This window comes from Aquarana catesbeiana, linkage group LG05, assembly GCF_042186555.1.
Source record: "Aquarana catesbeiana isolate 2022-GZ linkage group LG05, ASM4218655v1, whole genome shotgun sequence".
In the NCBI taxonomy this organism is placed as follows: Eukaryota; Metazoa; Chordata; class Amphibia; order Anura; family Ranidae; genus Aquarana; species Aquarana catesbeiana.
The window spans coordinates 597,018,728-597,035,786 of record NC_133328.1 but is presented as its reverse complement, the minus strand read 5'-3'; the positions used below and the strand labels follow the sequence as shown (position 1 = coordinate 597,035,786).

Here is a 17,059-nt window from a genome sequence, read left to right as displayed (position 1 = left end):
TGCTACGTGGTTTGTAAATGACCGAACATACCCTTGTGATCTGCATATTTGGCATGTAAACCAAAAGTGGGTGCACATTTTCAAGCCTGGATGTGTGGTTAGGAGCTTCTAGTGAAAAAAAAAGTCTTCTTGCTCAGAGGTTCGTTTGAATTGTTTAGTGTACAGATATATCAGGTACAGCCAACGCATTTCAGGAAATAGACTCTCCACTTCTTCAGGGCTTGTTCAACAATATTATGTAGGGGAATCTGGAAGAAATTTAGCCTGATTTAGAGCTGGATTAGGGCTGGGTAATATCATGACTTGACTTGACAGCCATTGTTTCCGTTCAATAAATGAACCTCCAAATGAGAAGTAAATTTTTTTACAAGGTGCTCCTAACCACGTACCCAGGATTAGATCTTCTGAAGAATCTTCTGAACAGTGATCCCTCCCCATTGTAACCAGAGAGGCAGCAGCCTACAACCAGGTCTACACACTACAGATATCACTGGTATACCTCCTCCAGGAAGCCCCCCCCCCCTTTGCTATTTTGGACTTACACCAAAATTGATTCTCATCCAAACTGGTCCAGCACTACCCCAAACCACCCCAACATTTCAGAGCCTGGAATATTGCAGACATCCATTTCTTGCCTAAATGGGTTTACAATGGCCATATTTACCATATCTACTCTGGTACCAAATACCTCCATTTCCTCTTGGTCAGCTTATAGTGAAGGCCTACCCGCGGAAAATTTGATTTCAGCTTTCAGCTGATATGTCACTAACTAACTAATGTCACTTTACTAATTGTAAATACATGACATTGCATTACCTAATATGGATATTTCAGTTTTTGATGGGCACTAATGGGTTGAATTATTCCCTAATTTTGAAATCAGAGTAATCAATTTCAGTAAACTGTGTGAGACTAAAGGTAGGCTGGAGCTCAGCATTAAATTGAAAGGTTGAGAAAGGCTAACTTAAAGTGTATTTAAAAGCAACATTAAAAAAAAAAATTGGATAGAGTAGGGATAGGGTTAGAGCCCCTGTCACAGTTTTATTGATGTCCGTGTCTCTTCTAGGGAGATTCACTCCGTCTATTTTTGACCGTGTCTATTGTCACCAGCACCAGAACTGAGGAAAACCCAAAATTTTAGTTGCCTCCAGAGCAGAAATAAGGGGGAAATCTTCCAATTCCAACACTTGTTCTGGTAGCAACTGTTCAAGTCTGTACTCAGTTTTGGCCAGGCACGGTTTAGTCCTTGGTCCAAATCATTTATTTAGTATGAGTGCTCCTAACCATGCCTGGGATCGTTTAAGAGTACCGTTCTTTTGGAAGAGGTGGTCATGAGGCATAGTTGACTTGTGGTCCAAATGGTTTACTTCAGTGTAAGTGCAAACCGTACCTGAGCACAGAACCTTCCAAAGATCACTGATCACAGAAGCAGAGTTCCCCATGGTTTGGTTGGCAGAGGTAATAATGTAAGCATACTGCAGAACGCTTCCCTTGAAAGCCCATCTCTGGGCAAAAAAAAGTTTTCCCATGCAATGGGATAGTGCCCATACTGCATGGGTTAACTGCTCATTTTTGCCTAGGGGAGATCTTCCCCACACAAGACTAGTCTGGCACGCCCATGTTCCAGTGGTCTTGAGTTGTGGGCTGTTCCTGACGTTATCAAGCCCTGAGCAGGCTCCATAGATCAGGAACAATCTGCCACTGGACAATGGGGGAACACTGTTTTCCAGTGGAACAAAGGATCGGGTGAGTATAAACTTTCTCCTTGCCCCTAGACAAAACGAGCAATTGACCTATGCAGTGTTGGGACAGCCCCACTGAATGAGAGAAGTTTTTTTTTTGCCTGGAGTTGGGCTTTAAAGCAGTATGGATTGGAGAGGGGGGACAATTGAACTTGGGCACAGTTTGGTTCAACAGTGCCCGCTATGTGTACACCTCAAGAGAAAATGTTCCTTGCTTTGGAAAGCTTTGTACTCACTTCTTGTAGTATCTATAGCAGAGTTAGTCAAAAGGGAATCTCACTAATCAGACACAACAGATTTTTGACTCTAATATAACATAACCAACCATGTAACTATGCTTCTACTATATTACTGCTACGGTAAATAGAGAAAATGTAATCAATCTAAAAAGGATGACCTATTGTGATATTATGTAATGATCTAATCATTGCACGGTTCACATAATCTGCAGTCACTTTGTCTATTTGCAAAGAAAACAGGAAAGTAAATGAAATGCACAAAGAGTTTATTGATAGCCCCGTGATTGAATCATTAGTTATAAAAGAAGTATTGCAATCGAGCATTGTAATGAAATTTCTTATTCCTAGGAAAGTGCTATTGTCATATTGACTTTCAGCTCTGTAGACATCTTCAATGAACTCGCTCATGTCAGACCTTTATGCAAATCCCGCTTACCAATCTCCATCTATTTACATTTCAATCCTGTCCCCATATTGATAATTAATTGAGATTGCTGACTGCCCGCCAGAGCAGGTACATATAAATGCACGCCCGTAATTAGGTTAGTGAAGGAGCTTCTCCGATGGTGCTTTACATTGTGATAGAAATATTATCCTATGCAAAACTGTACCTATACAGTGTATATATTTCTATTTGTATTTTGGTTGTAGTTATTCATTGTGAAACACTCGATGAATAAACTGCCAAGTTAATGCCAAGAAAAGGCTCAATTCCACAGGCCAAAATTATGTCTGCACAAAGGTTTTTTTTTTTTTTCTTTGAAATGTATCAGAGTACAATTGCATCCATTGTATTCCTTTTGGCAGTCAACTCAGTTTCTGCAGCATAGTCTTGTATTTAAAAAAAAAAAAATCAGCAAATTTGGAAGAAATCCTTTAAAATGGCTAGTTTATAATAAATGTCATTTCCTGTGTAATAAAGTGGATTTGCACAAATGTTGTCATTTTGCCTGGAAGAGAGTGATGAAGTGTGTATGTACATATGAAATACCCAGGCAGATTAGGCTGTTGTCCAGGGCGGATGTTTTTGGGAGTGTGGGCAAAAATATGCCATTCTATAATTCAGTGATATCTCACAAATATTTCAAATTATCTTAACAGACATTGGCACTATGTGGGTTTGCATGCCACTTTCTCTTATTAAAGGGAACCTGTCTTTAAAAAAAAACAAAAAACGTTTTGATCAAAAGTTCTACTTGGTACCAGGAATCTCAAGATGCTTCCTGTTATCTTTATTAGCCAGAAATTCATCTTCTATAGACCTCCCCAATCTAGCTTTACTTTTTTTTTTTAAATTAGGGTTTTGACTTCCTCAACTTCCCGGCTGGGAGTTCATGGCCATTGCAGTGCTTTACTGGGACACAGGCATTTTAGTTGGATAGGGCATAGCTCAGAGTTAAGCTGGCTTTAGATAGTTAGAAATTTGGCCAGTTCAGCAGAAACATTTCGAATTTCAATCCATCTATGGGCAGGCTAGTTGTACTGAATTTGAATCATCGATTGACTTCATTACAACCAGCCTGACAAATTTTTTCTTTCGATCACTGCCGATGGCTAAAACCACGAACTGTGATCATTCTTTTCTGCCGGTGGGAAAGGCTTCCCGCTGGCAGAACACAAGAAAACTGCGGGAGGGATTCCCCCATAAACACTGAGTGTGTTGATGGGGAAAAGAAGTAATTTTTTTTCTCAACACGTGGTTGAAGGAAAGAAAATTGCTTAATGTATGGCCTGCTATAGAGAATTCAAGGACCTAGTCAGAAAGTTCCAGAGAAGAAGCCTTTCTAGCTAATAGTAGCAAGAACATTTTGTTTTCAGTGTTTCAAGCTGAACTCCAGACTTACCTTCAGTCTTGCACATTTGTACAGACTCCTCTCTTGTACTGAAAATTGCTCACTCTGATTTCGCTGCACATTGTGAGGTTCTTAAAGTGTGCATTAGAAGCTCCAGCAAGTCAAAAAGAGCAGGGGTGCCCAACCTTTTGAAGAGCGAGGACCACGTAAGTGACTTTGTAACACAATGAGTGGAGCGGGCGGATGACAGGTCAGTGTCCACTCCGCATTTGCAGAGCAGACACGGAACACAGCCCACTCTCCTCTATAGGCCCTCTGATTCGATCCGCCCAGATGGAAGGCGACGGATCCCACAACGACGTTTACATCTGCGGTTCCATAGAGGTGAATGGAGGGTCCAATTGGGCAGACCAATTGTGTGAAAGGGGCCTAAGGCTGCTTTCACACTGATGCGCGGGGGTTACCCACACCGTGAGTGCAGCGCAGTGCACCTGTGGCTTTCCTGTGGGTTAGCTGCACTTTGCCATAGACTTCTATTATATCCTGCAGGCGTGGGGCATTTTCTGAAAGCGCACCAAACCTGCAGGCAATAACAGAAGTCTATGGCTCAGTGCAGGTAACCCACAGGTACACTGCGCTCCACCTGCGGATCAGTTCAAAAGCAGCCCAGTAACCTCTGCAGAACAGATATGCCCATATATACACTGTGATTGTAGTAATAAACTTACCTTTAATAACAGTCTTCCATTCAGGTATCGCCGGCTGTTGCACTCCCAGGAGTGAATTTTGTATGACTCCTGTGACAGGAGCCAGTACTATACAGGAAGCTTCGGATTATGCGGCTCTGCTCTGCATACGCTTGCTTTCTCTACCTTCGGCTTCATCCACAACACTGATGCTCTGGGATGGCAGGTCAGCAACCTGCGATCTGGGCTTGCCAAACTGCCATCCCAGAGCAGGAAGTCGCAGGCCACATCAGAGGGCTCAGTGGACCACATCGGAGGACTCCGCGGGCCACTGGTTGGGCACCCCTGAAATGGAGCCTGACTCATTTCCTGGCTGGAGGACATCCAGCATCATCTAGCTCTTTCCTCTCCAGCCTTTCTGTCCCTGGTCTGCCAGAGGCTCAGTATCAGATGTGGGTGTTACCTAGTGCGGTCTTCATACAAATGTAGCCTGTATAGAAACGCCCACTCCTCCTGACTATTAACCACTTATCAAGTAATTTTGAGCTGTTAAGAGGAGTATTGAGGCAGGGTGCTGTGGAACTTATTTATAGCACCCTATTAAAGATGGGGGAGTGGAGCGCTGGATCTCTTAATTATAGCAGGAGTCCCAACAGGAGCCCATGAAAGGCTCTTGTATTAGTGGAATGGAAGATTTGAGAAGAGCACTAGATTGGATATTTCTGTGTGGATATAATTTATCGCTACCTTTACAGAACAAGTAAACTTCTCTCTTTAAATTTGATATATATAACAAGGCTTACCTATAGGTAGTATAAATATCGTGCACCATTTAGGAGATATTTACTGTACATGGAGCCAGTGCCATCACTGGTGCATGCGCTCTGAAGTAAGGCCACCCGAGCCGCTCTTTCAGAGCCCTGTGTTGTAACCGGTGACTCCCGTGTGCATGCGTCATTGCGGTTCTGTCCAGTCACAGAGCCGGAGTCCGGGAACCCAGAAGCAAGACGGGCGAAGATGGAAGCTGTCTCCAGCAATGCCATCGCATCGCTGGAAGGCTTCGTTTTCAGGTAAGTTTCACATAATGTACTATTATGCACATTATGCCTTTGCCTTGCAGGTAAGAAAAGAAAAACGTCCCAGCGGTTTACAACCGTTTTAAAATCCATTCTGTTTCAGGGGCTCCAAGATCCCCCCTTCACCAGGACCTATATATGCAGAAAGAAATGTGATCTAAATCCGGACAGTGAGTGAGAACTGTCACCATAGGACAGGAAGTGTTTTAAGCCCCATACACACTGAGCATGGGGCACTAGCATTTGAGTGTGGGCAGAAGGCGCAGGTGCTCCATCCAACTTCACTGCTGGCAGCCTTGGAAACTCCATGAGAAGCCGAACATCTAGTTATTTGTACAGTATGTTTAAGGCAGAATGTGTCGAGGGACAAATGCCCAAAATATCAAATTCTTATGTTCCAGCTATTTGTCCCTGAGTGCATACTTCCATAAACATGCATACAGTACTACTGGGTGCACCATTAAGCTGCAGCAGATGTAAGCCTCCCATAGAGTTTCACAGGCTGCTTGCAGCATGACTGCGTAGTGCACCTGTGCCTGCTGCTAAATGCTAGAACCCAATGCACCTGCGTTAAACACACAATTTGCATGGGGCCTTGCTGACAACATCACCAGGCGTAAAAAAAGCCTGAAAGATAAATAACTAATGGAACCACCACATATAGGGATTGGCAAGCTGCAATATATTACATTTTTGTTCTTAAGTTTAGATATGCTTAATTGGTTGCATGATAGTCTCAGGTCAGGTAGTCATAATGAAACCAGGATTAGGAAGATAGTCCCTATGAAATAAACTAAGTTATGGCAGTTTCCATATATAGTTTCACAGATTCATTTTATATCTGGCTTATTGCAATGATTCAATGCCTGAACCACGGTGTCTGTTATTCTGCATTTGGATACTATCTCAAGGAGTTGTCCTGCAGTTAAACCTATCCCCACTTATCAGTGGCTGTGTTAAAGACCAGGCACTTCTAGATCCTAAGACTTGATGAGAGCCTTCTCCACATTTAATTTTCTGTTCTGTAGTATTGCATTGGTGCTTTGCTGCTGATTCACTTTTGGACCGTCTGTAATCTGGTGGTTTCATTATCTATCCAGTCATGATTAATAAATCTCATGAGAGTCTTTCCTGCATTCTGCCAGGAAAGTACAATTGATGGTGACACATAACATTAGATTTCTGGAGGGGGTGATGTCATGCAATGTCTAAAGGTGAGAATACAAACCGTTAGGATTCAGGAACTTGTAAAAATGTTTAATGTACTGTTTATCATTTAGGATTTATGCAAATATCAAATCACCTGCTGACAGTAGGAGTAACTATATATGCATCCCTACAGGAATATACCATTTTAGTTCAAAATTAGGACATGAGCCAAAATTTGATGGTTGCCTCTAAAGGGTGACTTTGCTTTTTGTTTCCCATCCCATCATCACCCAAATGTAAACAGCGAGACTACTGTATATATAGTATTTATAGCAAAGGTTTAATTGCAGCAATAGATGGGAAAATATTTCACTGGTGGTGAGGCATATACCCATCCTGGCTTAATTCACTGGTTTGCGTGGACTTGCATTTGGCCAACTCTACATTGTGGTACACCCATAGTGAACTGTTGGTTTACTTTTTTGATAGAAAAAGGATTGAAATTGTAGCATTGAGCCACCAAAAAAAAAAAAATCTCGGATAATGAGCTGTACCAATTTGTTCTCCATTACCATTCTTTCCATACCTTTCTGAATCAATGTAGCCTACTGCTAGAATTTGTTGTACCACTTGCAAGTTTTGAGCTATTTATGAGTTTAATATTTATAAAAGGTCATCATCAGAGCTTAGCAAATACATTCTCCAAGGGGACCATGTTGGCTCTATGGGGTTCAGATTGGTAGCTTTAGTAATTTAAAGAAAATCCGGTGTCAAGTGTCTGTGATAGTGAACCCTTGTAGATCTCAAACTACAGGGTGCAGAGTCAAAGCTCCAGCCTGCTTCTCCATGATGGTGGGGATGGATTTGCAGCAAGCTGGAACCAGGACGCAGCCCCCAGGTACGCCCATCTGAGGATGCGGAGACCACTACTGTGTGCAGAGTACTGCAGCAGAAGACAGAAGGAAATCCAATAAACAAACCATGATCAGGGTGGGCGGTAGGCAAGCATAGACCGTAGACAAAGGTGGGGTCAGTACACAGGAAGTCAGACACAAAATACACGCAATAGTAAAGAAACATGAGCTCCGAGAACCATGAAGTTGCTCAAGCAAAGTTGGCAGCACTGCGTATGTGTATATATAGGGAGGCAAACTGGGAAGCGGACCAGGAAGTGATGGAAGGGAAAGAAATATAAACCCACAGAATAGCAGGTGATGCCCAAAGGTGAGTGCAGAAGTCAAACAACACATGTGAAAGGAACCAGAGGAGTAGGAGAAGCACTGTAGCAAGGAGGTAAGAATTACACAGGCAGGAAAACTGCAGGCTGAATTGTGACAGTCTAAGTGCATATATGTGGTAGAGTGTACGTTCCCATGACCTTCCCATCCTTGTCCAGTGCCCTTCCCATCAAGGGATTCTATAAACTAAATGTGTGCACACACTATTTAAGGGTTTAAGGATAACGTTACTTTTAAAACACTCAATGAATTGCTAAACTTACATTATAGCATCAACTTCCCACCCTTCTAGTTTACCTCTAATGAATGACCACATATATCCAGTTTGACTTTGCTGCCAGTATTGGGAACTTTTGCTGCTCTTTTGATGATTCTGGTTATGAGCTGTGGCTACCGAGCTGCTTTGCAAATGTAACCTGTACATCTGCATTTTCTTGTCCTGCACTTTGAGAGCAGCCATGACAGGCCCAGGCTGTATAGACATTATTTACATACTTGCAGATCTGAAGCCTGCAATATAACATTAAGCAAGGGTAGAGAACAAGGAAAACATTGTCATCACTTACTTGTTTCATTCAGTATGTGCACGACAGGGAGCCATAAATGATAATTAAGGTGCTGCACTGCATGCATGTAACTACTGTAGGTCATAAACTGCTAGAAGAAGACAGCAACAATGCAGCTACTGTGTAGAGAGTACAGGTGTCCAGACTGGAAATGAAAACAAGAAGGACATCTGAGATCCTTTTTAGCCTAGGTTCACACTGGCAGCGGGAATTAAATCATGTGAGTTCAGCTGAATGCAGCGTCGGACAGTGCCATTGCCGGCAACATGTCAAATCGCATGCCAAATCGCTGCAATGTGAACCAGGGCTTAATGTGGTAGATAAAGCTTTTACCTTTCAAGATTAGCTGTCTGGAATCACATGAGATGAGAGGTAGGGTCAGTGCCTAACTCGACCTGCTTCCAGATATCAGTTAAAAATTATCTAGTCCTAAAATGTATTGCAGTATTTGTGTGTGTGTGTGTGTCACAAAATGTTAAGGATTCATGGAAATAGTGTAATAATAATAATGGAAACATTATTAATGTCTTCCATAGAGTTTGAGGTTTCTAATATTTATATACTTGTCATTGGGTTAACTATAAATATACATAGGTATATTATTTTATAGCTTTTGTCGTTTTTATTTTCTTTTATGAATGTTCCTGCCAATTTTAATTGTAGGGACATTTAATCCTTAAGTTCAGCCAGCAGGCCGAATTTATGGTTTGTCCAAAAGCAAAGTCATTAATTAGAACAAGTAGATCTAATTATGATGAAGACAATTTCATTTGTGCTTAATTTGGCCTGAAGACTTGGCCCACTGATATCCCGGTAGAGTAGACCTTGTTCGGCTATGTTACAGGAAACCTTTGCTAATTTGACTTTACATAAAAAAAATAATAATACAGTTGCTTGTGTTTCATGTATGGTTTGCTTTCTTTAATTTTCAGAGACGTAGAGGCTCCGGAGTTTTTTGTGCCAATTGCCTGACCACAAAGACTTCTCTATGGAGAAAGAATGCAAATGGAGGCTATGTCTGCAACGCCTGTGGCCTGTACCAAAAACTGCACTCGGTAGGAAAACATGTTTGTTTGTTTTTTTTACAAGTCCCTTGTTCTATATTTACATAAATAACTTGGGTGTTTTTTGATTATATTTGGGTTTGCTAATTTTCATAGTCCTATGAAAATTAGCAAACCCAATGAAAAATAGACTATGAAAAATAGCAAATAGCTTTGCTATTTTTCATAGTCCACTATATATACTATATATATATATATATATATATATATATATATATATATATACATACACTTATAGTCTAACAAGTTTTGTATAGTGTAGAGAAGGGTTAGAACCCCTTGCAGTTCTTTTTTTAATTGTCCCTGATGGGGAGATTCACTCTTTCCATTTATCCTGATAACCATGAACTGGCTATAGATGCATATTAAGGGCTAGTGTACATAGGCGTTTGAAATGCTTTTGCCATGCTTTTGGGTTCTGGAGTCCAGAGACTTCAAAGAATCTTGGGAGGGATGAAGCCTCTAACTCTGTGTCCAGTTCTTATCAGAAACCAGCAGGGTGTGCATGCAGGTGTACACAGCCTTTATAATCAAGGGCTTGACAGTGGTTCAGGGCTGCACCTGTAAACAGGAGGTCCTCTGCCCTGAGGTCAGGGCATGGGCCAGAGCAGCCAGGTGCTGCACGAGAGAGAGAGGTGCAGAGTTGCACATAAGCATAGGGGTGCTAAGAAATGTTCTGTGGAACCAAACCAAAGGTCTTAGGCTTGAGGCCTGAGCAGCGGCACTGCAAAAGGAAGCCAAGTGACTTGATGTAATTTTTTATTTTTGTTTGAAATGGTGGTGAAAACTCCTGAGAGGGCAACCGATTTGTTGGAACTTTATTTTCTCCTTAAATAGCGGGCCAACAAGCCCTAAAACAGCATGTTCTGGCTGGAATGAACTCACTGGGAAGCACTACACTTAAAGCGGGGTTCCACCCAAATTTTGAACAATATCTGTATGTATTCTCTTCCTTGCCTAGATGCTGACATGCCGTTTAAAAAAATTTAAATCGCCGTAATTACCTTTTATTTTTCTATTCTTCTTTGCACTTCCTGGTTCTCCTCCCGTGGGAGTAGGCGTGTTTCTAGCCTCTCCCAGACTCCTGGGAGCTAGTCTCAGGCTTCCCAGGATGCCACTGAGCATGTGCGGGAATGAGCAGTGAATGCTGGGAGCACAGCATTCACCACATCCAGCAAATAAATGCTTGTGGGCTTCAAATGCCCACAATGAAGATGGAAACCGCCTGCAGTGAATAATATAAGTTATTCTTTCCGACGAAATCTGACACAGGTGGACATATTACACACAATATGTGAGTATGTAATGCTGAGAAGAAAAGTTTGTGAATGAACTAAAAAAAAAAAAAAAACGATAGATAGGTGGAGCCCCGCTTTAAGCAAAACCCCTGGAATATCACAGTTTCTAGTCCAAATCAGGAGAACAACCATTTCTCCTTCCAAATACAGTGGAAAAAGTGAGCATGGCTATCCAGTGGCAAGAAGTATTTTATTCAGAGGATTGCCAGGTGAAAGTAAAACAATGCTTTTAAAAAAAAAGATAACTAATGCAGCAACCTCATCTAGAAACTAGTAAGCTGCAATATATAACGTTTTGTTATCAGATTTAGATACACTTTAAGTTAGGGGTGCTCAACTTTTTGAAGTGCAAGGGCCACTTGCGTGATTTGGTAACCAGTTGCGGGCCACAATGAACTTTGGAGTTTTACTGGCCCCCAAACCACAAATATAAATGAGCCCTTACTGTCCAGAGCCCCTATAAGGCTTCTTTCACACAAATGTGCTGCGGTTTACCCACACTGCAGGAGAAGTGCAGTGCACCTCCGCCTCTCCTGCGTGTTAGCTGTAATGAGCCATAGAGTTCTAATACATGTTGTGGGTGTGGTACACTTTCAGAAAGCGGACCAAACCTACAGGATATAATAGAAGTCTATGGCTTAATGCAGCTAGCCTGCAGAAAAGACGCAGGTGCACTGCGCTGCACCTACGGGTTAGTGTGGAAGCCGTCTAATAACCCTCTTTTATAAATGCTAATACTGCAAAATTGTAGTGTATGTGTTGTTTAATACACTGACCTTCTCCTCTTCTAGCTACTGTTGGCATCGCTCTCCTGGCTGCTAGAAAGGTCCTAGGTGAAATACACTTGGTATAGCTCTGCCTGGGACAGGAGTCTACGCTAAAGAGGAAGCATCAGTTTATGCAGCTCCTGCTCCCTCTGCGGCTGCCTGCTTCCTCCGCTGCTGGCTCCACGCACTCTGATGCTCTGGGATGGTGGGTTGGCAACCCATTGATCGCCATCCTGGAGCATAGGCATGTGCTTCCCTGGTTTGAGGTCATGGGCCACATCAGAGAGCTCTGAGGGCCACAGGTTGAGCACCCCTGCTTTAAGTCTAAAAGAATCTTTGGAAGTATCTCAACAAAAATGTAATTCCTAATGCAAATAGTGACAGTAATATACTTACAGGCTCTGTGCAGTGAGGCAATACCGCCAGTAGGAAATTAAATATTTTGGTGCATTTTACCCCAGTTGTCATGAAAAGGAAGCAACATTAATTTTTTTTCAATTTTTTAATCTCTTAGCATAACATTTAACCACTTGTGGACCGCCCACCGTACATATACTGCAGCAGGGCGGCCATTGTGCCAGATCACGTACCCAGTATGTGATCTAACACTTTCAGGTCTAGAGCTTGCACCGCCGGTGACCCACTCCTGCTGCGATTATACACAGCAGGAGCTGATCAGGGGGTATGGTGGTCTCAATGTCCGTCAGCACCTGCTGATGCTTCGGTACACAGGCAGAACAGCAGTCTACCTATGTAAACAAGGCAGATTGCCGTTCTGTCAGTAGATAAGGCATGGATCCTGTGTTCCTGTAAAGCAGGAACACCAATCCATGCCTTCCACTAGTCAAAGCACCTCCCCCACTACACTGAATCACAAGCTAGGCATACAGTTAACCCTTTTATTGCCTCTGATGTCAACCCCTTCCCAGCCAGTATCATTAGTACAGTGACAATGCATGTTTTTAGCACTGATCACTGTATTAGTGTTATTGGTCCCCAAAAAGTGTCAGTTAGTGTCCGATTTGTCCACCGCAATATCACAGTCCTGCTATTAGTCGCTGATCGCTGCCATTACTAGTAAAAAAAAAAAAATTAAAATGAAAAATTAATAAATAAAAATATCTCATAGTTTGTAGAAGCTATAACTTTTGTGCAAACCAATCAATATACGCTTATTGGGATATTTTTTTTACCAAAAATATGTAGCAGAATACAAATTGGCCTGAATCAATGAAGACATTTGATTTTTTATAGCAGAAAGTGAAAAATATTGTTGTTTTCAAAAGTGCCGGTCTTTGTTTATAGCGCAAAAAATAGAGGTGCTCAAATACCACCAAAAGAAAGTTTTATATATATATATATATATATATATATATATATATATATATATATATATATATATAAATTTGTGGGAAAAAAAGAACAACAATTTTACAGTGTTGCAATCACAAAAAAATGGCCTGGGCATTAAAGGTGGTAAATCTTCTGGAGGTCAAGTGGTTAATGAAAAAAATGGCTTGTGTAACAATTATATTCTGTAGTTTGTATCAGTTGTTTAGCAAAAGTAGAGTTTTCATTTGAATGTTTAGATCCTTTAGTGGTACACTATTGCCTTTGGGTGTTTTAATGGGTGTTGTTGTTTTGTGTTGCTCTTGTATCTTCCCCAATAAATACAGCACACAACATTTATTTATAGTGCTAGACTGCTGTCTTTTTCAGCAACATTAGCTGTTAACAAAACCTCTTTTACCATCCCTTCACATAATATTTATTGTGAATTTCTCCACTCCTCTGGAAAATAGCCCAAAATCCACTGCTCCCTTGAGTACTCCTATTATTGGCACTGAAATGTTTTCCTGCAACGGAATTTATTGTGAACTTTACCTGCAGTATTTTCTTTTTACTTATGAAGTGCAACAAATTCTTTAAAGAAGGGTTTAAACTGTCCATTGTTGCGTTTCCTTCTTCCTCTGAATAAACACTATTTCCCATTTATTCCAAAATGTATTGAAACATAGCATGGCACTTTCATTTCCAAGCTGTGTTACTTGGAATGTTTTTTTTTTTCCCCTCCTTTTTGCTTATTCATAGCCATCAGATTTTGTGTCAGTCATCTGATGTAGAAGGGAAGAGAGACAGGTAAAATGAAGCATTGCAGAATCCAAAGTTCCATATCTGATAATATTTGAAATTCAGAAAGATGATAACATTGAGAAAAATATACAAGAGAAGCAAAAAGTATAAAATAAAAATAGACCATAAGCTCACAGGTATTTTAAACAAAATAATAGTAAAAACTCTTAGCGGCCATTGAGTATTTTGTTGCTGTTTTTATATAAATATTGAACACTAGGTCTTATTTAATGCTTGGGGTTTAAAGGATGTTTCCACTGTCCTGATCAAAAATATGTTCATATCTTAATCTTTCCTGAGGGTTCTACATATGCATCCTCTTTAGTCGCACCTTCTGAGAGTATCCAATAAATGCCTGCTGGCCATAGAGCACATAGATACAGATACATCTAGTTTGCTGCTCTTTCTTTGAGGATAAGTTCAACTTTTAAAAAAATAAAAAAAATAAATGCACATGTTTTTGCAGGTAAAAAAAAAAAGTACATTTATTTTTTTTATTTTTTATTGCGAGCCTGGAAATCAGCAGTTCGTGGGTGTAATGCAGGGCTCTTGCAGTCTCTGTGTGTAAGCTGTCTGCCCCATACATCATACAGCCAAACAGTTACACACTAAGGAAGCATCAATGAACTACCACAGCGCTCACCAGCACCATGGTAGTTCATTGAGAACTACAACCCGACAGCTGCAAAGGACCTTGTAGTTTTCCATTCACAGAACTCTGTGAATGAATGACGCAGCCGGGCGGGTGGAGCCCCACATGACCGCGTTCCTTGCAGACTGTAATGCTGCGTACACACGAGCGGAATTTCCGTCGGAAAAATCTTCGATGGTTTTTTTCCGATGGAATTCCGCTCAAGCTTGGCTTGCATACACGTGGTCACACAAAAGTTTGCTGAACTTTCGACCGTCAAGAACGCGGTGACGTACAACACTACGATGAGCCGAGAAAATTAAGTTCAATGCTTCCAAGCATGCGTCGAATTGTTTCTGAGCATGCGTAGGAATTTTGCGTGCGTCGGAATTGGTACAGACGATCAGCATTTCGGATCGGAACTTTTTCCGACCGAAAAATTGAGAACATGCTCTCAATCTTTTGCTGGTTGGAATTCCGCCAGCAAAAGTCCGATGGAGCATTTCCGTTCGTGTGTATGGGGCATTATAGAGAAGATAGCCCGCTCCCTGTCACAACGTGGAGTCGAGGGTGCAGGGGCCGGTGGATTTGTAACATATTACACGTTACAACCTGAATATGAGTGTAACATGTAACATGTTACAAAAGGTAGACTTATCCTTTCAGCTATAACTCGGAAACGTGCATATTGGCAAAGAACACAGTTTCCTGACATTTTAAATGGTATTTCCACTTTTGCAAGCAAATTTGAGAAAACCTCACTATATGTTTTTTTATGCATTCCCATTTTCACCGCATCCCTAAAAAAAAATGAAATAGGTCTTACCTTTTAGGTCCTATGCACACAGGACATTTTTTTACTGCCCTGGACAACTTTGCTCCTGGCAGGAAAAAAGCAGCTTAGAAAACATGCCTAAAACTGTCCCCCCAATTTATCCATAGTTACATAGTAGGTGAGGTTGAAAAAAGTCCATCAAGTCCAACCTATGTGTGTGATTATATGTTAGTATTACATTGTATATCCCTGTAAGTTGCGGTCGTTCAGGTGCTTATTTAATAGTTTCTTGAAACTATCAATGCCCCCCCGCTGAGACCACCGCCGGAATTCCACATCCTTTCCGCTCTTACAGTAAAGAACCCTCTACGTAGTTTAAGGTTAAACCTCTTTTCTTCTAATTTTAATGAGTGGCCACGAGTCTTGTTAAACTCCCTTCTGCAAAAAAGTTTTATCCCTATTGTGGGGTCACCAGTACGGTATTTGTATATTGAAATCATATCCCCTCTCAAGCGTCTCTTCTCCAGAGAGAATAAATTCAGTGCTCACAACCTTTCCTCATAACTAATATCCTCCAGACCCTTTATTAGTTTTGTTGCCCTTCTTTGTACTTGCTCCAGTTCCAGTACATCCTTCCTGAGGACTGGTCCCCAGAACTGGACAGCATACTCTAGGTACGGCCGGACCAGAGTCTTGTAGAGTGGGAGAATTATCATTTTATCTCTGGAATTAATCCCCTTTTTAATGCATGCCAATATTCTGTTTGCTTTGTTAGCAGCGGCTTGGCATTGCATGCCATTGCTGAGCCTATCATCTACTAGGACCCCCAGGTCCTTTTCCATCCTAGATTCCCCCAGAGGTTCTCACCCCAGTGTATAGATTGCATTCATATTTTTGTCTCCCAAATGCATTATTTTACATTTTTCTACATTGAATCTCATTTGCCATGTAGTCGCCCACCCCATTAATTTGTTCAGATCTGTTTGCAAGGTTTCCACATCCTGCGGAGAAGTTATTGCCCTTCTTAGCTTAGTATCATTCGCAAATACGGAGATTGAACTGTTTACCCCATCCTCCAGGTAGTTTATGAACAAATTAAACAGGATTGGTCCCAGCACAGAACCCTGGGGGACCCCACTACCCACCCCTGACCATTCTGAGTACTCCCCATTTATCACCACCCTCTGAACTCACCCTTGTAGCCAGTTTTCAATTTATGTACTCACCCTATGGTCCATGCCAACAGACCTTATTTTGTACAGTAAACGTTTATGGGGAACTGTGTCAAATGCTTTTGCAAAATAAAGATACACCACATCTACAGGCCTTCCTTTATCTTGATGGCAACTCACCTCCTCATAGAAGGTTAATAGATTGGTTTGGCTGGAACGATTCTTCATGAATCCATGGTGATTACTGCTAATGATTCTGTTCTCATTACTAAAATCTTGTATATAGTCCTTTATCCCCTCCAAGAGTTTACATACTATTGATCTTAGGCTAACTAGTCTGTAAGTCCCTGGGATGTATTTTGGGCCCTTTTTAAATAGTGGTGCTACATTGGCTTTTCTCCAATCAGCTGGTACCATTCCTGTCAGTAGACTGTCTGTAAAAATTAGGAACAATGGTCTGGCAATTACTTGACTGAGTTCCCTAAGTACCCTGGGGTGCAAGCCATCTGGTCCTGGTGATTTATTAATGTTAAGTTTCCCATGTCTAATTTTAATTCTGTCCTCTGTTAACCATGGAGGTGCTTCCTGTGATGTGTCATGAGGATAAACACTGCAGTTTTGGTTACTGAAGACCCCCGATTCCCTCATGAAGGCTAAGGAGAAGAATAAATGCAATATCTTACCTATCTCCCCATCCTTTGTAACCAGATGTCCTTCCTCATTCTTTATG

At 41.4% G+C, this 17,059-nt stretch overlaps 1 protein-coding gene across 3 annotated transcripts in view; it reads left to right on the top strand.

Moving 5' to 3' along the window:
* Positions 1-17,059, top strand: part of TRPS1 (transcriptional repressor GATA binding 1) — a 431,723-nt gene that overhangs the window by 401,680 nt on the left and 12,984 nt on the right. For all 3 annotated transcript variants that reach the window (XM_073632171.1, XM_073632170.1, XM_073632172.1), the window contains one exon: positions 9,422-9,544. In XM_073632171.1, coding sequence (XP_073488272.1) covers positions 9,422-9,544 — 123 coding nt within the window. The remainder of the gene's footprint in view (positions 1-9,421; positions 9,545-17,059) is intronic.